The sequence below is a fragment of the Seriola lalandi genome, unplaced genomic scaffold (assembly GCF_002814215.2).
Source record: "Seriola lalandi dorsalis isolate HSWRI2012SDOR001 ecotype SW California unplaced genomic scaffold, Sedor1 jcf7180002054280, whole genome shotgun sequence".
NCBI lineage: Eukaryota > Metazoa > Chordata > Actinopteri > Carangiformes > Carangidae > Seriola > Seriola lalandi.
Window position 1 is genome coordinate 470,858 of NW_019524833.1, and position 23,513 is coordinate 494,370.

General features: G+C 41.1%; 1 protein-coding gene across 3 annotated transcripts in view; it reads right to left on the bottom strand.

Annotated features, from left to right (window-relative positions):
• The window catches only part of trappc9 (trafficking protein particle complex subunit 9), a 194,033-nt gene that overhangs the window by 161,987 nt on the left and 8,533 nt on the right, over nucleotides 1-23,513 (bottom strand). For all 3 annotated transcript variants that reach the window (XM_023405612.2, XM_023405610.2, XM_023405611.2), the window contains 5 exons: nucleotides 22,308-22,433; nucleotides 21,290-21,506; nucleotides 15,460-15,603; nucleotides 8,470-8,596; nucleotides 6,227-6,372 (listed from right to left, as the gene is read on the bottom strand). In XM_023405612.2, coding sequence (XP_023261380.1) covers nucleotides 6,227-6,372; nucleotides 8,470-8,596; nucleotides 15,460-15,603; nucleotides 21,290-21,506; nucleotides 22,308-22,433 — 760 coding nt within the window. The remainder of the gene's footprint in view (nucleotides 1-6,226; nucleotides 6,373-8,469; nucleotides 8,597-15,459; nucleotides 15,604-21,289; nucleotides 21,507-22,307; nucleotides 22,434-23,513) is intronic.

Sequence of the window (23,513 nt, forward strand, 5' to 3'; positions counted from 1 at the left end):
TCATTCATCGATCAGGAGGTAAACAAACGGGCCTTGCCCGGTGAAGTTGCACTGATCCAGGTTTAAAGTTTTGCCAGACAACACCTCAATCGGTTCATCGCGGTTCGACTGAAGTTAATGAGTAGGTTGTGTTTTTAAATGCAGCTCTACGTTCAAGCTGCCTCCAGTTTTTTGCCAATATGTTGCAGGAACTTAAAGTGGCCGCCTGCTCTCTCCCTGACCTTCGTGCTGACCATGGATGTATTATAAAAAATGGATACCAGGGACAAGATTTGAATTAACATTTCTTGCACATTAACCAAAAACATTTTCTCGCTTCCCGGTTTGCTTCCACGCTGCACAGCCCGCTGGACAGGCCCATTAGTTTTTCTCTCCTCGGCCCTGCCCCCGCTCGGCCTTGCTTAGCACATCAAATTTACATTGGGTTGACGTCATGCGTGTAAAAATAGCTTTTTCCAGTGCTCTTGGGAAAGTTTTGCAAATGAACCATCATGGTTTAAAAATGTATAAAGCAGAGAGTAATAATTCCTGGTGTACCGTCAATAGTTGCACAGATGTCTCCGGTGGTCTGTGGGGGAAATGATTTTTGAGCCAGATGGGATTTTTTTTTCATTGCAATACCACGACTGGCCACTGGGGTAAATTGGTAACAAGGCTCCCTATGATTGGCAACTTTGGGGCGATGGAAACATTCGTCTGCCGGTACTTCACACCCAGACAGGTATAAGAACATGGGACGTGGGAATAGATCACAAATGGAAATCCAGATCTGGTGCGACCCAGAGTGGTGATCTCCGGAAGAAAGATCGAGATCATTACACTTGTTTGTCCCGGAAAAACTCTGTACGCTCAGAATCACTGCCCTGCTCCACTGGTCTAAAACTGGGGCAAATGTACAAAGAAAAGCCCAGAATCCTACTCTGCTACCTCACTATGGATGTGAACACCCTAAAGCACCCTTAAAGCTGGAAGTCAGCACTTTAAACTCATAGTTATTGTTTTATTTCAGATCCATTGTGCTGGAGTATAGAGCCAAAACAATAGAAAATAAGTCAGTGCCCAAACACTTGCAGGCCGCACTATGTCTCAGTTTCCCCACTGAGGACTAGATGAAATAAAATTCACCTCCCTGTATGTCCATATACCACTGTAATAGATAGCCTATCACACGTATCAAAGTGAATGAATAGCTGCAGACTAGACAGTTCTTAAAACTCAGTCTCAGAGCAATTATAGGGAGAACAATCTCCCATTAGAGGACCCCTTGTTTTATAGCTGAACATCAATCTGATTCATAGCATGCGACTTAAAGAGCAAGAAAATACACATATATATTCCCAGTGTCCACACACCTCAAATTGCCAGAGCCTAGCACAGAATACTAAAGACTCCGGTTCCCCCCGTCAGAAAAATGAATGAGTGGGAAGTGACGTTTACTTGAAGGCCGTAAAAGGTTTACAGCTGCGGCGCATATCAGACCATAATGAAGTTCTCAAGAATATTCCTGTTGTGCACATTTCACTGGTGACAAACAAAGTCCAGAACTGTCTTTATACTTGCTGAAAACGCCAAAGGAATTAGGAATATTAGGAATAAAAGCTTGTTGATCTTGATAAAGGTCTGACCTTAAATCCTGAGTAGAACAAATAACTATTGTTTAAAAGACCAATACTAAATGGCTTTTTTCTGTATATCCTGGCTACACCTGGTTACATGTAAAAATGTATGTTATTGTGCACAATTGATGTATTTGACATTCAGCTGCGATGCTGCTCACTGCTGGAACCAGCTCCCAATGGATACCAAATCTTCCCAAACTGTTACTCTGCTTTAAAAAAGAAGCTAAAAGCTGCTCTGTCCTCCATTGCCTACATTTATTCATTTATTCATCGTGCACTTAAATATTAGATATTACCCGTTTTTATACTATTGTCTTATGAGGCTTTTTACCTCCATTTTTAATGCGTCTTTTATTTCTGTTAAGCACATTGAATTACCACAAGCAGAATGAGAATAATTTGCTTTGGTGTAAATAAACATAGTAAGAAAGTACTGCAGGTCATATAGATTAAATATAAACAGAAAAAAATTAGAATAGAATAAGAATGTGAAGAAATATGATAAAATATAAATATAATTCAAATCTGTACAATGTGCAATATGAATGGGGGAGTCTGCAATGGTTACACCAAGTATTTTTCCTTATGCTACTAGTTAATAAAACAACAAAATAGACAATAATGGTTTTAGTAATACAATAATGTTTCCAAATAAACCATCCCTGAATTAAGGGAATCACATTTTTGTTGCCGCTGGACTCGGGCTGTCATTGTTTTATTGAAATTACAACAGGCTCTGTTATAATCTACTTCCTCAAGAAGACACAAAATCTTCAGCAACGTTTAAAGTCTAGACACATTTTATAAAAGTGTGGAGAAAGAAAATGACAAAAAAAAAAGAAAGAAGAAAACTGCAGTGAAAGTGGGTCATTATTATTTCATACACCTCAAGTGACGTCGGTATTTGTCTCAAAACCAGCTCTCGACATCAGTTCTCGAGTAGTCACTATTGTACATTTACATTAATTGCTGTATGACTTAAGACTGGGCATCGATTTCCAAACCACTACACTTTGATAAAATAAAATATACACTCTCACAAAAAAAGATGTAAACTGGTGCTTCAAAGACCCAGGGATGGATCTCAAAGGGCTTCAAAGGACTGAGAGATGAAGGGGGCCCTGCATGATGTCCCTGACTCAGCGTTGGCAACATGTTGCTGTTGATGTCTACAACCTGAGGACACACACACACACACACACACACACACACACACACACACACACACACACACACACACACACACAGCCAATGGACGGCCGCAGTCACTTTCTCACCGTGGCTCAAATACAATATTAAATTGGACTTTGTTTGATGACTCTGCGTCGGGGATTTCATAAACCTCTGAAATGGATTCACTCCAGACACAACGCAAACAAGCTGTAGTTTTTCACGAAGCAGATTTCCAGTCAGGACGGCGGTGATTGATTCCAGCGTGGCCTTGAGCCTGTTGCTGCCGCTTACATACCAAGTGATGAATATGCTGTATGTTTCTTAGGCGGTGAGGGCATTCATGAGAGGCAGTCATTAATTCAACACTGGACTAGTTAAGGTAGGCTTTGTTTACAAGGACACCATGACAGGAAGGCAGGCAATTTTTTATTTCATTTATTAATTTGTTTGTTTTGTTTTGTTTTTTTAATGCCGCTGACTCGTTTGTCTGTCTGATGAAGGAATCACAGTCAGCGGATGAATCTAAATGAGATAAATCTAATCTGAGAAACTAAGGAAACTTTTAAATTAAAAGAGACATTAACCACGGCTCATCGTGAGCTGCATCACACAGCACATATAATAATTAAAGGAAACACAGGGAAGGATATTAACTGTTTTGGGCCTGAGCTGATGTATAGAAGAATTTCCAATACGTAGACAAAACAGGGGTCAAGTTGAAATGATGATTTTAAATCTGATATTTTATGCGTATTATCTCTGTGTTTGCCTGACTGGAATCATCACCTCACTGTTGTACGCCGCCGACAACCATCCAAGCTGCAGGAAATATGGTCACAATCTCCCCGTCCTGTGGTACAGCGTTGAAATACGTCAAAAAGTGTTTTTTTGCAGAACATTAAGATGTCACACTGAAGTTGACCTTTGACCTTTTTGGATATGAAATGTCCCTGCTTTATCATTTTATCCGTGTGTTCAATTGTGTCATAATTGCTGGATGAATTTGTGAGTTATGGTCCAAAACCTATTTTGTGAGATTTTGTGACCTTGACATTTGAAGTGACCTTTGACCTTTGACCAGTAAAATCAAATCAGTTCATCCTCAAGTACAAATGGACATTGGCGCCAAACTTGCAGGGGATTTCCCTCGAGGAGTTCCCGAGATATGGCGTTCACAAGGCGAAAATTGTGTTTTGCGAGGCCACCTTTGACCTTTGACCACCAAAATCTAATCAGTTCCACCTTGAGTCCAAGCGAAAGTTTGTACCGCATTTGAAGAAATTCCCTCACATCACGTTTACGAGAAGGGGACAGACGGACGCCTCTGGCCCTGGCTGTTACACGCAGCTATCCCCCAGTAAAGATCACAAATACACCCCCCCCCCCAAAAAAAATCTGCTATTCACTGGTAAATGTACCTCTGGAATACATTACTATATTCAGGTGGAAAATTAATTAAAAAAACATTTTAGATTTGAATAACGACCTCGAATTAAATATAGGTTCAGCTTGTGCAGACTGCTGATGTACAGTAATTGCAGGCAGAGAAATCACAGCAGCTGGCCGTTACCTTTCAGCTATAATTCATGTACAATTGTAAAAACTAATTGTGCACTCGTGTAGTTTGACAAGTCAACAAAAATAAGCCCCAGAGTGGAGAGACTGCACTCGCTGGAGTCGTCTCCATAAGGAATCTGTCCTGTCTGCCCTGATTGGACATTATCAAGATCAATAAAAAGGGAACTGGAATATTTCCAAGAACACAGACTCTCCTGCTAACAGTCTGTGAAGAGTCTCAGTCGTCCAGGTCGTGGTTTCTCTTAGAGCTTTAACAAAAGGGAACTGGACTTGCTTGAGATTCTTGAAGACGCTCTCATCCGAAAGTCCTTGTCAGTTCTGATCAGACGATTCAGTTCGGATCAAACATCGTCAAGAACCTCAGCTGCCTTTGTAAAGCTCTAAGACACCCTGCTGTGAGTGACAGAAGAAAGTAAGAAGAAACTAATGAGTTTTAAGGTGAGAAATTGTAAAGTATTCCTGACTTTAATCTAACCTGAGGTGGCTGCAGCACATGCCTCATTTTTATAGTTTGGAGACGGATGGTCAACCATATCATAGATGATTTGTCTTCTGGTGTCGTGACCCAAATCATTGGTGTTTGTATCTTGGTTTCTGAATCGTTACACCTCTACTATATCGTTGTTGTGAAGTGGGAGGATGTTGTGGAAGAAAAAGTCCATTCATTTTCCTCAGCTGGATCCATCGGATAACATTTTCTAATGCTGTTGTTCATCTCTTGTACTGATTCAATCCGGAAAATGTCTGCCTCTTTAAAATCAGATCAATATCAAATGTACAAGCCCGTGTACGTAAAAACATGACAACTATTCTAGTGTGCTTATTGAATAGATGTCGCACTTAGCGCTTACACCAAGGTCTCCTGCTGCACTGAGCCTTTAGTGTTGACCCTCACTTGTAAGTCGCTTTGGATAAAATCTTCTGCCAAATGAGTAAACGCAACTGTACCTGTAAACTAAACGACTGCCAAGGTGCATTTTGTGCAGTGTTTTTACACAGTAAATCATTACATCATCTGAGAGACTCGTGTGCTTCTATACCGAGTAAGTTTGTTAAAGAAAAACCTGCGAAATCAGAGAGGTGGAAAAAAACTTCCCGAACCATCACCTCACAACTCTAGTTATAATCCACTCACCTGAAATCAAAGAACTCGACAAACTTTCTGTCATGATAGCCCTTCATCTGAAATGGCAGTAGCCATTAGGGTTGTTCCGATCGTCAGAGCGATTGCAGATAACTTAACTTTTCCAATGTCAAGACGATATTTGGCTTGTTTTATTATTTACTAAATAAATATTTCAATTAACTTGCCCTGCCATAATTTCATGTCGGCATCATCAGCATATAAATGACACTTGCGACACTGACTCACACACACACAAACACACACCACGACCAGCTGACTGTCACTCACTGAAGCAGAGCGGAGGAGATCGATAACCGATAAACAGACGGACAAACCGCGTCACTACGTTCGGTTTTCTCAGCTGCTGCTTTTCGTGGTTGTAAACACAACTTTGATCCCAAACGGGGAAGTGAAGAGACAGTCAACGAGAGAGAGAGAAAGAGAGAGAGAGAGAAAGAGATGTTTCTAAGCGCCTTTCCCTGCTGGTTTTGAGTGCACATTGTGAACGCTCTGATTATTAAAATGTAAATAATTTATGTTTTGTTTGTGATGACAATTCTATTTAGTTTTAACAGAGCCATAAATGTATTTATCATCGTACTGTCAGGGTATCAGAGAAAGAGAAGTCGCTCTCTCTCTCTGCACGTGTATTCATACGAGTGTGTTTAGGTTACGAAGAACAACATCATGTTACGGTCACCGGCTGCATGGCGACGCTCTCTGGACTCACCTATCTTCTTGCAGCGCTCCTCTCCTCTGTTGTGCATGATGATGGGCGAGTAGATGAAGGGGCTGGCGGTGGACATGTTCTGTCCCAGCAGGCCTTTCACTTTGTGGGGGCGCAGGCTGACAGGCAGATTGAGCAGCTTCACTGATCTGAGTTTGGGCATCAAAGGAGGAGAAGGCAGAACAGTGACATGAGCTCGTGTCGTTTTTATTTTTATACACAGATCAGTTCAGCCCCCCCGAACACTAAAATCTGAGTGTTTGTGATGAATATTCATGATTTTTTTTTTTTTTACAGTATATTGCAAGAGTTTCATAAAAGTAAAGAGCAAAAACCAATGAAAAAAATACATTTAAAAAAGTGCACTCCACACTTTCAGGGAGCAGGAGCTATTAATCCAGTCAGAGGAACCTTGTCAGTGTAATCTAGCAGATAAAGACTCCTGCACATCAGAACCTGCCGTTACTGTTGCTCATTAACATTTCAAACATTACACATTATAATAAAAAGGATTTATGGTTGGTGACTAATGACTTCTGTGATCAAAAGGTCGAACCTGCGATGACATTGAGAGAAAGATGTAATTTTTTATCTTATTTTTTTTTTTATCTACTTCATTGCCAATGCACAGCTTCTCTTGGTTTGTTTCCAGCTCTCCAGCCTCCACAGTTGCCTCCTAACTGCAGTGTGCAGGGGTCATTTTCGCCTTGAGGCAGATCTGTCTCGCTTTGAGCTTGGATTTCGCTGTCAGTGAAGTTATTTAAGTGTTGTAAAAGCATTAAAGCTGGTATACACACTGCCGCAACAACTTTTCAATGTGACTTTTCAGTGTGTTTTATCAAACAAAAGCTCCATTGTTGGTTTGTTTGTGGTTTTTTGTTTTTTTTTTTCCTCCTGTTTTGAGCGGCCATTATTTCTCTTAAGGGAAGTTCTACTGCCGCCAATCAGAGTACCGGCTCATAAATAATAAGCCCAAGAAGCCTGGGTCATTAAAGGTGGGTGTGGAGCTCCCAAACAGCTCTTTGGTGTTAAAACGCCTCGGAAGAAAAAGCGTTTCTTACACATAAGGAATAAAGAAGCAGCGTTATCAATAAGATACTGATTTGTTAATGCAAAATGAGATGTAATGTTTTTCAGGTTGTCATGTGTCTGAAAATCTCGTATCTTTTAGACACCACGGTATAAATACCATTGCATTTAAAAAATAAAAATAAAAAAAAGTAGAATCTTTCTTTTATTATCTAATTTGACTGTCAGTCATAAAAAATAAATCTAGTTGTCCTTTTTTTACTGGTGGGACTTCCCAGTGTAACATGTGGCCAAATTGCTGACATTTCGCTAATGGCTAACGTTACGCTACTAACCAGGAATCAATTCTTCGCCGTCGCTCTAAAGTCAGTAGTTGCTGTTACCTGCACGGCGCAACCTTCCCTGTGTAAGCTTCTGTTTTAGAGCAGCAAAGAAGAAGAGATTTCTTTTGTTTTTTTTCCAAGCGCGAAACAATAAAGTTTATTAATTAATTACGTGGTATCGGATCAGTGCAAAGACTCATTTACTCGCTGATACGCGATTTTACCTATTTTAGTATCTGAGGCTTTTCCGATACTTATATCAGTATGGGAACAATCTACTCATAATATATATATATATATATATATTTTATATCTACTGATAAAGTTCCTTCATTAGCTGATCCCACATATACCGTTCTGCTGCTGTAAAAACTCAATAAAGCAACGAACCCACGGCTAAAAACTGTCCTCAACAAATCTACTGTTTACTCCAGTTTGGGATTTTTGTTTTTAATAAAAGTAGATAATTATAACCCATTTTTTAAAAGATTTTAAGACACAGACATGCTGAGGAATTTGGGTAATATTGAGAGACAGACTGACTAACATTGTTTGGGTTTGTTGACAATATGAAATTGCATTAGAAAATTTTAAAAAACAGGATAAAAACCAAATTTACCTCAGTTTTTAAATCATTGCTGAAAGATTAATGGAAAGCCTCACTTCAAAGCAACTGAAATTAAAAGCACCAATTATACACTAAGAGATTTTTCTTTCTTTTTTTCCCCACATAGCCGTTTAGCAGTAACGGCTAACTAACTGCCACACTTTGATGTACCAATGGTGTAATTACACCAGATTTCTAATTTTGGATGATATTTAGCCTGGTTAAAAATAAAGCCAACATGTGACAAGATACAGAAAAAGTAACAATCAGTCAGACTCTTCTCTTACCGGACAATGGGAAGCTTTGTAAAGGGCACCGGAGGGAGCTTCAGGCCGTCGGGAAGGGTGATGACCTCCATTCCCCCCGGACACTTGGAGGTGTAGTTCTCCAGACTCTGGGTCACTTCTTTCTTCTCTATAAATGAAGAACGTAAAAAATCACTGAGCCGCAAAGAAATCTATAGATACAATCATCCACCGATAAGACAGCAGCAATTATGACATAACACGATTCCCTTTAAATTTTCCCCCCCGCACCCGGATAATTCGAGCTCCATCGCTCGCCAATCGAGATTTCATCTTTGTGTGTGGTATAAATTAACCGGACGTTAATGGGCTGCGAGGTGTCTCTCTCTCTCTCTCTCAGCAATAAGAGCCCCAGCCTTCAAGTAAAGTTTTATTGTACCATCAATACCTTTTGAGGGATCATTACTGCTCACCCAGCTGTAGAATTTGCTTTGGGTGTGTAAGTTTCCAAGATTGTCCATCAGGGTGGAGAAGGACATTTACTTGCAAAAGATTTCACACAGATCTATAAACTCTTCGTAGGAGTACATTAGGAGGTCTTATGATAGCCCTGGTGCTTTCCCTCCACTTTATTGTACATTCAATAAAAAAAACAATGAGGAAACAGGCTACATCCATGATGCAACAGACGATGTTTATTTAATCAGCTGCCTGAGATATATATACACTGTGCATATGAGATGAGATGCTTGTATTAACAGCCAAAAGGATGACTCCAGGATTTTATGTCCTCTGGCAACAGTAAAGACTGTCCACCCAAAATGTTAATATAAACCTGGGAGCCAGAAACCAGACCGCCAGCAAATCAGAGTGCAGACAGAAAGGGGAAGAGATAACAGAGGAAAAGGTTGTGAGTGAAGGAACGGGAGGGAAGGAGGTGGAGGGGAGGAGGGGGGGTAAAGTGAGATGGAGGTGGACAGAGGAGGGAATCAGACGGACTGAGAGGGGAGAAGAGTAAAAGGAATAAAATAGCAAGAGATGAATGGAGTAATAGCTCAGTTGTCCTCCTGGCTCACAGCTTTCATGATTGATGATATATTTTTTCTCTCCTTGTTTGCCACGTCTGAGCGTTCACAGCAGCCGAGTGCTGAGGGGCCGCTCCAGGACACAACGCTGGCTGCGTATCCCCGTAGTGAGTATTTTTTGCTAAGAATAGAAAACAGTAATTAACTAACATTACGTTTTTATTTCTTCCACAATGACTAATAAAACGAATGATCCTTCAAAGTAAAGGTCAAATGTCAGTAAAATATTAATAAACAGGATTTTATCAAACTTTTTAACCTGTGAAAAGCTGCTTTTATTTATTTATTTATTTAGTTTGTTTGTTTGTTTGGTTGAACTAATGGGTGCCATGAACAGATTATCATAATCATATTTCTTATCCGATGCCGGATACTTTCAGGGTCTTTTTTTTTTTTTTGCCTACTTGATATTCAGCACCAGAGGAACCTGTAAACCCGTCACTGACGCATCATCATCTTCTGAATTTGTTGTGGCAAACATATTAGCTAAGCAGTCGCCTATTTACACATCCAGCAGACAGGAAGGAACATTAGCATTCAGTGGAATAAAAATATCTGGCTCTTTAGCTGATAAATGCCCCACTTTGTTCCCAACTAGTCACTACATTTGTCTGCCGTTTAGTGCTGAGCAGGTAGTGTACAGTCAGTTTATCAGAGCTTTTTTTGTGTTTTGCCTTCTGCAGTTGAATACAGGGTTGATGAGAGCAGAGGTCGCAGGGCCAGACAAACAAAACAATGATTTAAAAGAAGCTAAAATGCTCCGTAGAGCTGAGGACAACTAACTGCTGCACGATCTTTACCGGTGAAACGTTTCTCATTGCAAACACTGACGTGATCCACTGTTATTCCAAAAACATGAATCAGTGCAGCTTGACAAGGAAAGGAAACGAAAGTGAAGGAAAGGAAAAGGGAAGGAAAAGGAAAGGAAAAGGGAAGGAAAAGGAGAAGAAAGGAAAGGAAAGGAAAGGAAAGGAAAGGAAAGGAAAGGAAAGGAAAGGAAAGGAAAGGAAAGGAAAGGAAAGGGAAGGAAAGGAAATGAAAGGAGAAGAAAGGAAAGGAAAGGAGATGAAAGGAAGGAAAGGAAAGGAAAGGAAAGGAGAAGAAAGGAAAGGAAAGGAGATGAAAGGAAGGAAAGAAAAGGAAAGGAAAGGATAGGAAAGGAGAAGAAAGGAAAGGAAAGGAGATGAAAGGAAGGAAAGGAAAGGAGAAGAAAGGAAAGGAAAGGAAAGGAAAGGAGAAGAAAAGGAAAGGAAAGGAGAAGAAAGGAAAGGAAAGGAAAGGAGAAGAAAGGAAAGGAAAGGAGAAGAAAGGAAAAAAAAGGAGATGAAAGGAAGGAAATGAAAGGAAAGGAAAGGAAAGGAGATGAAAGGAAAGGAGAATTAAAGGAAAGGAAAGGAGAAGAAAGGAAGGAAAGGAAAGGAGAAGAAAGGAAGGAAAGGAAAGGAGAAGAAAAGGAAAGGAAAGGAAAGGAGAAGAAAGGAAGGAAAGGAAAGGAGAAGAAAAGGAAAGGAGATGAAAGGAAGTAAAGGAAAGGAAAGGAAAAGAAAAGAAAGCCTTTAAACCTTTTTTTTTTTTTTAAAGATAATGAAACTGTGTGAATAAAATCTGTGAATAAATTATCTCAGTTGTGAGTGTTACACAAAGAAACGGTGAGGAAAAGTTTTCTCGGTTCCACCCAGGTGGGAGTTTAATTATAATGGATGATGCTGGAAGAGCCCACACTGTCATCCATCTTGAAAATCTACTGCAACTTTCAAGGTAACAGAACCTCCTGCCTCCTGACCGGACTCAGATTCAGGTGGAAAGACGGGACTGTTTTTAAAGATGGACGTCCCCCACAGGTTTCTGAGGAGCCGGGCCCCGTGTATGCACGACTTTAAGCCTCAATAAAACTTCACAAATTACATGCAGGTTTCTTGCTTTTGCATGTGTGCACAGCTTTTCACAACAGCACTTACAAATCTTTTCTTCACATGTGCAGCCTTGAATTTCTTTATAAACAACTGCAAACACCACTTGTACAAGCTCTGAATGTTTCTGACCCTTATTTGAGCCCATACTTGTCCTTTGTCGATGCAATTCCCTCGAGGTCAGACTGGCGTGTCAGGGCCCTTAGATAATCAAAGCCACGGGTTAAACTAGGAAGAAAACCTACTTTGTTGACTTGTTTCTCCCCTGCTCCCCCCCCCCCCCCCCGGATGAAAGGAAGCACGGGTAAGAGTTTGCTTTGAATCCTGAATCCTCTTCTCTGCAAACGGAGCTTACATCACCTCGTCGTGCGACTGAAGAGTAGGAGGGAGACACTTTTGAAATTTGCACCTATTAAATCTGCCTTCATCTAACAAGTTTGTTTGCAGTTCTCCTTCCCTGCCAAGCACTTCATTAAAGGCTGCGCTTTCCAGAGCTTGACGTGACCGAACATCCAGTGAAGTACGGCTCACACCATACAAATTAGTGTGACAGTAATGAGGGGGCTCAGGTATTCTGACAGCGTCTTTTGTACTTTTGCCGTATTAATGCCTCCCAGTTTGTCAGGATAGATCTAAAATAATTCGTAAAGCAGCAGGTGTCAACTGAGCTCGTTTTTTTAATTGTTTTGCAAGCATAAGCTCCGTGAAAAGGAAAATAATAAGAGTTGGGTTGGTGTGAGGGACGATGTGTGAAGGGCAAACAAAAGTATTGATTCATTTGTAGATGATGCACCATAACCACAGTCTTTCAGGCTTGATGTGATGCACAAAATGTTCTGTTTTCCACGATTTGTCGACTCTCTGCTGAGGCATTAGCGGGGCTGTCCCCTAGAAGTCGGCGAGTCGATGCATCCTTTGCGAAGACCCCCGGGCTTGACTCGCATTTTGTGATTCTACAGCGATCCGATCACAAGTGGACAGCTCCAAGGACGTCGGCGTTTTCTTTAAGGCCCTGCTCACACACTGTGCTGCGGTCAAGATGCCAAATTTCACTTTGTGCAAGAAGAAGGAAGAGGAAGCTGAATCCACAGAGCAGAGATCTACCTTTACACCATATGTTGGACATTATAATTTATTTAAAATGTACATGGTTCTGCTCCGAGAGAGGGAGAAAGAAGAAGAAAGCTACGGCTCGGTCATGTCTAGTTGAAACAAGCGATCGCTCGTGACCTCTTCCCCATTCACCCTGCTGTTCCCGCCTTCTTCAGCTCAGTGTTTTTGGTTGTGTTTTGTTCTTCCTCTCCGCTTATCAAGTGTCCCTCCCCGATGCCACTCTCTGATGCAGTGCAGGAATCCGCTATAATTAGCCCTACCTGGTCACCTTGTCACGACCCAGACGAAGAGCCGTTGGGAGTTATCTTCAATTCTAGCTGCTGCTGCTGCTGCAGAGGTGAAGGCTCTCATAAAACATTCAAGCTACGTGTGTTTCTAATGATTCCGGCGAAGACTTAAAAAGAAAAGAATGGCAGATGGCATCCAGCCTCAAAGACAATGTGTATTCTCACGACAGTTGCAGACAGTGTAATCAATATTTGCAAAAAGAAATGTAAAAATTAAAAAATGAGCGCGACTTAACCAGCCAACACTAATATGTGATACGATCAAAGAGACAATATCTGGAGCTCTTCTAATAATCTCTGTCTATTTTTAGTTCCCTTTCAATTAAACTGTATTTTATAGTAGCTCCAACAAAATTTAAAAAAAAAAACTCCCGCACACAATTACAGGAGTGTGATTTGAAAACCGCCCGAGTCATCAAAGACACATATTCATTATCAGTGAAAAAAGTAAGTTGCTCCATGACATCACTCATTTTTCTGTTGTTTATAATTTACATGTGGAAAATACAGTGATTGGCACGGACCCTGGAAACCAACCATCGCTTCTCGAATGTATTTTCCCTGTTTTTCTATGATAATAAACTCTGTTGGAAAGACAAAAACATAAATTTAAATATGTTAATATGTTGTTTTCCACTATTTTCTGACAGTTTATAAACTGAACAATCTTTTAATAAAGAAAATAACTGTCAGATGTATTAATAATGAAAAATATAATTGTTGGTTTGAGCTGTACACTTCTCCTAAGCTAGAACAACACTACCTTCCCCCAACAAGCCAGGCTGCAGGAAATATGGTCACACTCTCCTCTTCGTGAGTTACGGCATTAATTTGACAGATTTTGTGTTTAATTGCGTCATAATCAGCGTATGAATTCAATAGTTATGGCCAAAAACATTTTATTGTGAGGTCACAGTGACCTTGATCTTTTACCACCAACATCTCATCATTTCAATCCTCGAGTCTAAACGGACATTTGTGTCAAAATTCGAAGGGATTCCCTTGAGGAGTTACTGAGTCACCGTGACCTTTGACCTTGACCTTTGACCGCCAAAATCTGAATCAGATCATCCTCGAGTCCGCGGCAATGTTTGTGCCAGATATGAAGGATTTACCTCAAGGCGTTACTGAGATATCGTGTTCAGGAGAATGGGACAGACGGACAACTTGAAAACATAACTCCTCCGGCCCCGACTGTCGCCGATAGATTTCTCCTGGAGAACACAGAGTTCTTGGTCATCTACACAGGAAACCACGTTTCAAATAAGCTTTTAAGTAGCGTGCACGACAAAGACTTCAGAGTATCAGAGCGGCTGGATTAAAGAGGCGAAAAATAATTCCACACAAAGTCCAACTGAGGCGGAAACTAACATCAAGTATCCTTTCCAGAAACAACTAAGAACACTGTCACGCTGGATCGTGCTGACCGCGCCACGGGAGGGCCTGTGGAGGGCTGACACTGTCCTCGCCATCACAGGCGGCGGGAGGAGGACGAGGAGGAGGAGAGCCATCTACAACAACCCGGAGGTCGCCGGATCAAGAGAGCCCACCCGTGGGAGAGTGCGGAGAGCCGGGGGCCTGATTCCGGCTGGTTCACCTGAGTCATCAACTGATGTTTCATTAACAACAGACTTCCCACATGTGCACAGGAATCCCTCTGAGAACAGAGGCTGCTGTTATCTGTACTAGAGCCATATGAAATGTCTTTCCCTGCCCAACTCTAGTCTACACTTGACGAACACACACACGCAAACTCAAACTCACGTCAACAGGGACTTATTCCACTAGAGCAAACCTACAATAACCTCTCTGACATTTTTAATATCCCACTGCAGAGTGGAGTAAAGGCAATCAAAGGAGGGCACCCAAACTGCTGCAGGCAGCGCTCTGAGCCCCGAAAGTTACACAGAGTAAATATGAAATGGTATTTTATTGTAGCAAAAGTGCTGCTCAACACACTGGCTTACAAGGTCAGCTCCTCCAGTGAGAAAATACTCAACGGTGGCAGTAGTAGTTACATCATTCAGTCCTGTTTTATTTTTTTTTTCCTTCCCCCTAGCCCCTTGATGTATGCGAGGCTGCAGATAGTAATATTATTCCAGCAGGACTGTTCCTAAGAAGGCTTTTACTATCAGCACCCTAAACAGAGCTGCAGAAGTCCCTTTGCTGATGTTTAATATTTTATACAGTAAGCTTGCTTCATGTTGTTCATACCTCTTCTCCCTCCCTCCCTCCCTCCCTCCATTCTCATGCTCTGTAGCCAACCAAGGATTACACTGGCCTCTATTGTGTGGCCAGTGGACCGTCTGGCTCACACTGCCTCAGTAAAAACCCTATCTCCTGGCTGCACAGGATTTCTGCCCAGAGCACAATGTTGCACTCGCGCCAAGAAAAAGCTGGCTTTGTTGTGCGTCGTATACTATTAAGCACAAGGTATAATGCCGAAATCACCAAAGGACAAGGTGGCTGTTTCTAGATGTTTGGTTTTTTTTGATGTCAGGGCATGAAGCTGGAAGCACCTCACAGGGTTTTTATAGGTTTCTATAATGAAAAAAAAAAAAAAATGGAAGAAGTGTGATGCGGCTACTTTTCTTTTCAAGCCTCTTTGCGAGTGTGTTTCCATGTGTTTATTCTGACCTTGATCGGACAGGAAGTCCAGCATGGTCTGCAGCAGGAAGGACAGGTGGCGCACGGACAGACCAGGGTTGCCCATGCGACGCGAGGCGTACACCAGCTCATGCAGGAGGCGCATCTGTACAGCAGCCCAGCCTCTGTGAGTGCCTGAGAGAGAGAGAGAGAGAGAGAGAGAGAGAGAGAGAGAGATGACGGAGACATTCACAGTCACAGACACTGACAAAGCTCATTGCTGACATCTAATGTTACACTGCTACCGAACCAAATTATTACAGAAGCATCAATAGAGTCTGTAGAATCACACTCCGCGTCTGTTCCGTCTGACAACGGAGAACTTCAAGACGTTGTGTTCTCGTACTACACGTTTCCAGGACGAGGAGAAAATGTTTCATCTGAAAATGAAATGAGAGGCTGATATTTGTGAGAGAGCAGCCTGTTTGTCGGCTCTGGATTTTTCTGCTTACTACAGCTGCCCTGCCATATTATTCTAACTTATTTCCAACCCTGCTGTTTTCAGCTTTACTGTAAACCTAATGATAGATAGATAGGTAGATAGATAGATAGATAGATAGATAGATAGATAGATAGATAGATAGATAGATAGATAGATAGATAGATAGATAGATAGATAGATACTTGTTAGATAGATAGATACTGAGGTCTGATTGACCAGCTTTCACCAGAAATTACATATCTTATATTGTTGACACCGTTAATACATAATCATTCATCTTTTTATTAATATAGGATTGTTAATAATGAATAAATTATTACACGAGTTCAGTTCGGAAACATCAGTTTGACCGTAGCAAAAATTCTAACTCAATATCCACTTAATAGAATTGTGTAGAGCTTTCGACTGCATCTCATGGTCTTCATCTGCAGGTGGAGTTTGATTGATTGAAGTGTGGAACTTCAGTCACACATGATGAATACAGGTGGTCATACACATGTATGTGGTTAAAAGCTCTGGAGAAGGTCAGTAAGTGGACCTTTATTTTGTCAAAGTCTGTCATTGTTTTAAAATGAATGTGCGCCACTTTGAGCTGCTTATTTATTTATTTGCACTGATAAAGTCATTCTCCCATGTTATCGCCATTCTCAATGTAATATATTATAAATTCTATTGTTTTATTTTCTTATTTTTTTGTTTTTGTTTTCTTGCACCGATGTTTTTTCATGTTGGTTTTTTTTTTTATCTTTCTTAATATTTACAGTTTGTCTTGCGCTGATTGTGAATTATTTTTTGTGTATTTTGAATTTCTGTTTTAATATCTACTCTATGCCCTTTAAATTTCCCCCTGGGGACAAATAAAGTTTCTTGAATTTGATTGAATGTGGTGCAGCTTTATTCTTGATATTAATGTGGGACTGAGCCAAGAACTCAATATTATCATCATTATCAATTCTTAGTGGAATCGTATGGTGATAACATGATCATAATAATTTGTTATCCTTTTTACGAAGATCTGCTTTTTTTATTTGATGATTCTCAGAGAAAAAAAAATCAAATTTACTGAAATCACTGAAGGGTTTGTTTTATAATAAACAACAACACAAAACCGCTGGTAACGCTGAACATCAATTAAATTACTTTAATCAGCATGAGATGATGCCGGCATCTTCATGTTGCGATTGTAGGAATATTATTATAATACTAATTTTAGCTCTAACGCCCTAAATTCAACACAAATGTTGTGTAAATACACCTACACAATAATTACTCTGCAACAAGTGTGTGACAAACCTTCACAAGTCTGTATTCGACATGCTTCGAGTGCTTCACACACAAAAGGCCAAACGTAATTAGATCAAACTCGAGCGTTTTTATCGGAGCCATCTCTTAAAATTCAAGTATTCCCGCTGCAGACTCATCACACGCGGCGCGGCACGTTGCGGCGCGGTGCGGTGCGGCGCGTTGCGGCGCGGTGCGGTGCGGCGCGGCGCTAACTCAGCCAGCGTCATTTGCTCTGCAGAGCTCCACAAAACATCTTAATAGCATTCTAGCCTGACACCAAATGTTACATAAGACCCTCAGCCCCCTACGAGATCCCCTGCTCCACTCCCAGCTGCCGACTGTTGACTCACTGAGTGGGGAAAGGAACCAGAGGAAAGATGTGCCGGGGAGGCCTTCAGGGGGCTGCAGGGAAAGGAGGATATTTGGTAAACACTCGGATGTTTTCTCAGCTTAGATACCGCTTCCAATAACGTCAAATCATGCCCACGATGCTTTCCAGTTATCAGCATTTTTTCTTTCCTACCGTGGCGATTATTCATCCTGACTTCTTCTGCCATCTGAACAAACTATAAATGAAATTCCTTCATAAGCTTTTTTTTTTTTCCCCCATGTCGTGAAACTGCACCCACTAAGCAGTCTAAAAATAGCTGACTCCCACCTGTCTGCCAAAACTAGCGATTATCTGGAGGACAGTAATCCAAAGGACACTTTGGATTTTCTGAGGATGCCACTCTCTCTCTCTCTCTCTCTCTCTCTCGAAACACGAAAAATGACTTCATTTCGTGGTATTTTCAGACCTGAGCTGGAGGTGTCTGGCAATCCAATTAACACACCGCCAAGATAATGAGCGCGGTGCCACGGCCTAGCAGTCGCACTGTCATGAAAAGCCTCAATTCAAAAGGCACTGTACCTTCAGACCGCCCCTGATGAAGCTGGAGGGGAGGGGAGGGGATTTTCTACTGTGCAGGATGATGATACCGCCATTATTCTCCTCTAGAATAAACATGTAAATTATTACAAGAAAAAAATTAAAAGATTTCTGTGACAGGTGACAACAGTGGAGAACAGAGAACGAAGACTGACAATGAGTGTGTTCCCATTTTCTGGTGAGAGAAGAGGAGCAGTGTGGGGGAAAAAGCCACTTAAAAAGCCATTTGTTCCACTGTATCTCGGGGCAAAGCTGCCTTATTGGAATGTACCAGTGATCCCACCATTTTCTTTCTCACTTGAACCTGAATCTCAAAGTCTTATCGCTTGATAAACTGATCCCGTCTGCCAAAAGACTTAGAGCCATCATTCCCTGCTTTCCCATCAGCCCTTTGGAGGTCTTTTATTAAAGCTTACAAGTTCCATGGAACGGTCGTATTCATCCACTTGTGAGTCTGATTTTATAATATTTTCATATTGAATAAGAAATTAAAAGTGTCCCACTATGTTTGTGACTAAGGTCTATTAATTGGATAAGAGCGTAAGAATTTATTGTCTTACCTCAAACTTTTAATCATCAAATGATCAACTATAAATTTATTCATAGATTTTATTCGACGCCCAGGAAACGTTGCTGATAATGAAGTGGGAACTTCGCTGCACATAAAGTAGGATGTGAAGTGTTTCTGGACCAGAGGGGCACATGTTTTACTCAATAAAACTGGAACCCAAATTTACACATTTATGTAATATTTCACTATTAAATGATGACTTTTAATCTAATATAAATACAGACTGGGGGCGCAAGGAGGAGCTCTTTTTTGGGTATTTATTTACTTATTATAACGGGACTTAGATATAAAAATACTGTACTTAACATTCAGTAAAATGTATGTATCAAAAATGTATGCTTTTTTCTTTTCTTCCATAAGCTGAACTTTTCTCTCTTTAGATCACACGGCTACTTTTATTACAATAAGCTATTTAGATTTATGTCATTATGCAGGGGAGAGTTTTTAATGGTTTCAAAAGTGTGGTAAAGAAATGACAATAACATTTTAGCTAAAACTACTTGACTTCAAAAAAAAAAAAAAAAAAATGAAATGCATAGGAATCAATCACTTCTTCTAATTCGCCATAATTTTGCAAGAGATTCAACAACAAACCAGTAAAAAGCAGCATTTCCCTTTTACAAATTACATAAAATTGCAAATTTAAAGTTATCTGTTGGTGGCAGAAGTTGACAGGAACTCACCGTTATGGCTGTGGATAATAATGTGTGTCTTATTTGAAAATAAAATACCTAAATATTCCTCAAACCATTTAGTATTGCACCTCTGTAAAGATGGTTTGTGAGAAATAAATAAATGTCAAAATTTGTCACAGCAGAGACCGAGATATAGAAGTCTTACTGAGTCCCTAGTATTGATCACTTCCCCAAAAAACCCTGGATGTTTCACTACCCATAATGCAGCTTGATTGTCTTTCATCAACACACATTACTCCACAACCCCAGTTTGTAACCCATTTAATAATAATCTATATCTCATGCTTTACTTTTTGTGTAATGGTGGAATCACAGTGGTGCTAAATAACTGATGCTCGGTGTGTTAGCTAGGAGCCCACCGGTGTGACGTGTCTCCAACAACCTGCAGCTCGTCTCTAATCACAGTTTATAAAAAAGGAAACGAGGCCAAAGATGAACACCGTATCAGAGGAAAGTCTCACAACGTCTCACAATGTCCCTTGAATAACATTCAGGGGCGACCCTGAGCTTTTCCCGCTCGCTGTGTGTGAACGCCGTCTTTTGTGTTGCCAATGCTTGTCTTCGAGTGGCTGCAATGAGCCAGGGTCAAGAGTCTGTAGAACCGAGAGGCTTATCGCGAGGAACCTCAGCGAAGAGTCCACAAAAGCGCAGGGGTCAGGATTCAGCCGTAGCCTCTTTTTGAGCAAAGCGGTGGCTTGAATGCAGAACAACCCTGAAGGAGCACTCCTGAAAAGACGGCGACGCCGGAGGTGGAACGAAGCCGCGCTATTCATCTTGTTTATCTCGTTAAATATGTGTTTACGCCGCTGCCACTCCACTGCTTTCAGTGTCTGGACAAAAAAATAAAAAGGTAAATTCAGTGAGATTTACTCCTCGTCAGTGACATAAAATCTGCTCTACTTGACTCATGACCCTTAAGAATAATAAATAAATCTAACTACGATAGCATGAGAGCAATCCCTCAGTTTTATTTTTACTTCTGGCCGACTCTATTCTTCTTCTTTATTTCCTCTGTTCACTGTACAGATGTTGGTTTTACCGTATGTTCAGCAAACACAAGAACCTCTCTTCAGGCTCAATCTGATTATGATACCGATTTAAATCATATAAACATATAAACTGTTGGATTTAAATTCTTCGGGCTCTGAAAATGGTTAAAGCTGTGATGGATTTGCTGCGTTACAGAGAAGCATGGTGTCACTGTAGCCTGCAGCCACAACAGAAGCTTTGGCCTTGACCAAAAAAAAAAAAAACCTCCATATATTTCCCTAAGCAATAAATATATACGATGTACATATTGTATCATTGCCACTTGGTTTTATGATTTTGTCTTTCCATTTATATGTGTGTAAATGTCACTTTGAAAATATACAACCCTCCATTGGAGGCGTTATACAGCCAGAATGACACACCTGCTGGTAGGAAACACACATTATGTAAATGTTTTACACTTTTGATTCTGATAATAGCAAAAGCTGATCTTCAGCTGCTCCACAATAAACGTCATAATCTGGTAAAAGTGATGTAGTTTCTCTTCTCTCAGCTGGTCACATATGTTCAACGTTAGCTGCCCCAGGGGGAAACACTCTAGAGATGAAACTATTAGTTGATAAATTACTTAGTTAGTCGGAAAATTTACCTGCAAAAACTGTGATAATCAAATATTCTCTGGTTTCAGCTTCTCAAATGTGAATAGCTTAGCTTAGAGAACAATCAATCAATACAAACATAACCAATAATGAAAATCATTCTTAGTTGCAACCCTGAAACACACTATTCAACATGAACATGATGTGTGTGCACAAAAAGAAACCAGAGAACCTCATTCTCATGCGATGCCCAAACGTTCGCGTGTGAAAGTGCGAAAAGAAGTTGAAGTTAAATGAACTTTTTATTTCTACCTTTGCTGAAGTCCTTGGGATCCAGAGACAGGCTGTATCCAGGTAACGTCTCCAGCAGCAGCTTGTAGCAGGCCCTCCAGCCGGGCTCAGGGATGGTGGGGGCCACACACTGCATCGCCGCCACACGCTTGAAAAACGCCGACTTACGGTGGAAGCCGATCAGCTCGTAGAGCTCGGACAGGATGCTGTAGCGCTGGATCTTCTCCTCCTCTGACAGCTGCAGTTACGGAGACAGCATTTAAGTTTCCCCTCCCTCCAGCCACCAGAAAGCTGTACGTTTCTTATCGTTACTTGACTTAGACGTTCGCACTCCACTGTGCAGAATGATGTATGTGCAGAGTTTGACACTAGCAGCTTTTTTTCACATTCAGCAGCTGAAGCAGGAAAGTGTCTCTGTGTTCGTACCCGATGATTTTGTGACATCTCCGGTTCGGACACTGATCCTTGTGCACAAGCGAGACTCGGAGACCCGAAACCTCCAGTGCACATCAGTGACAACGGACTTTTCAGTGAAGTAGGAGACATCTTGTGTCCAGCACTTAAACTTTTGTATAAATAAGCAAAGTTTAATAGATTCTGGATTTTTTTCCATGAGGATAGATGGTGTTTGTTCATGATTGTAACTTGGATGAAGATCCGACCATATTTTAGGGCAAATTTATACATAAATGGAGGTTATTCCAAAGGGTTCGCTCACTTTTTCTTGCCTCTGTATATTGAGATTTGAAATCGGAGAAAAGGAGGCTTAACTTCTGCACATGAAGAGCAAAGCCTGGAGGAAACTCAATTGGCTGCATAGGTCACATAAAGAAGCAAGACTTAAAGCTCTTAAAGGGCAAAACTCTCATGTGAGAGGAGAGAGAGGGGCTTGGAGCTTGGACAAAAAGGTAATACTCTGAGGGTGAGGTGAGTTCTGTTTTAGTGTTCCCTCTCCGCTAATAGGAAGATACCCTGCAGTCACCCTGACTCACCCCGTGTATCTGGAAACAAGCTTTGATTTCCCAGTCGGAGAGCGTACCTGTCCCAGGTTGATGTAAACAGCGTTCTGCAGGAACTCGGAGGCCTCCCTGGCCCTCTTCTGAATGGCGAGGACCCTGACCGCTTTCACACACGCCTCCAGCTCGATCACGCCTGCATTCTTATACTGCGGGAGATAACAGGAGGAGCGGGGGGGAGGGAGGGGGGGGGAGGAGGAGGAGGAGAGAGATAATTAGTCAATGAGGTGCGCCGTGACTTCTACAACCCACCTTATTATCAGAGGGAGTGTTCTTTCATTAACATATGACCACCCTCATCAGTCACCGCAGATATTGGGATGACAGACAGGCGTGATAACTCTGATCCCCCGTCGCTGGTTTCTCTCTCAGGGATTCCCAGCTGCTGCTCCGTTTTTGTTTTGTTTTTTTTTTGCTTTCTGCTGAAACCCTGAGCGACTGCTGCTGAGGCTTCACACCCTTCCCTCAACTTCCTTCCACTTTCACTCTCATTGTCTCCTTATTAAAATTCAATTAACGTCTGAATGGCTATGTGTTGAGATGTAATTTAATTCTGAATGAACTAGTTACAGGTAAAAGGGCTGAGGGAGGTCAGTGCAAAAAGGCAATTATAATAATGAAGATAAAGCACAGGATTGCTTCTGAATAGTCCAGTGGCATAATGAGCCCATTCAGCTTTCCCTAAGCAATAAGGATACTTTAACGCTATTCTTAGTGACTTTGTACGAGTACAGTAGTCAAAAGAGAGCGCGATCACTCCAGGAACAGATACATAACACTTACTGATTTGTCTGCTTTCTAACAGGTTATCGTCACCGGCTGATACGGATTCATTTTCGAGAGTGTACACGTAGGACTTGTCCGCATGTAGTGTTCAGTATTAATTAAAAAAAACAGCTGATGTGAGGATGTACCGGTCTGATGCTGCTCAAACACTGTCACTGCCTTCAAACGCCATCAAAACCAAATTAAATACTGCCCCCTGGCGAGAGGAAGAAATATTACAACATGGACATGAAGCTGCATTTGTGCCTACAAGTGATAATTTTGTGTTAAAGCAACATCAACTTAAAACACCGTCATATATGACCCTGTCTAAAGACTGGCAGAATCCAATTTAAGATTGTTGTGATCACTCTTAAAGCTCTGGATGGTCAGTTACTTAAAATCTTTAAAACCATTTCAGAAATATAAAAAGACTCAGTGATTTATTGTAATCAGGTGTTGTG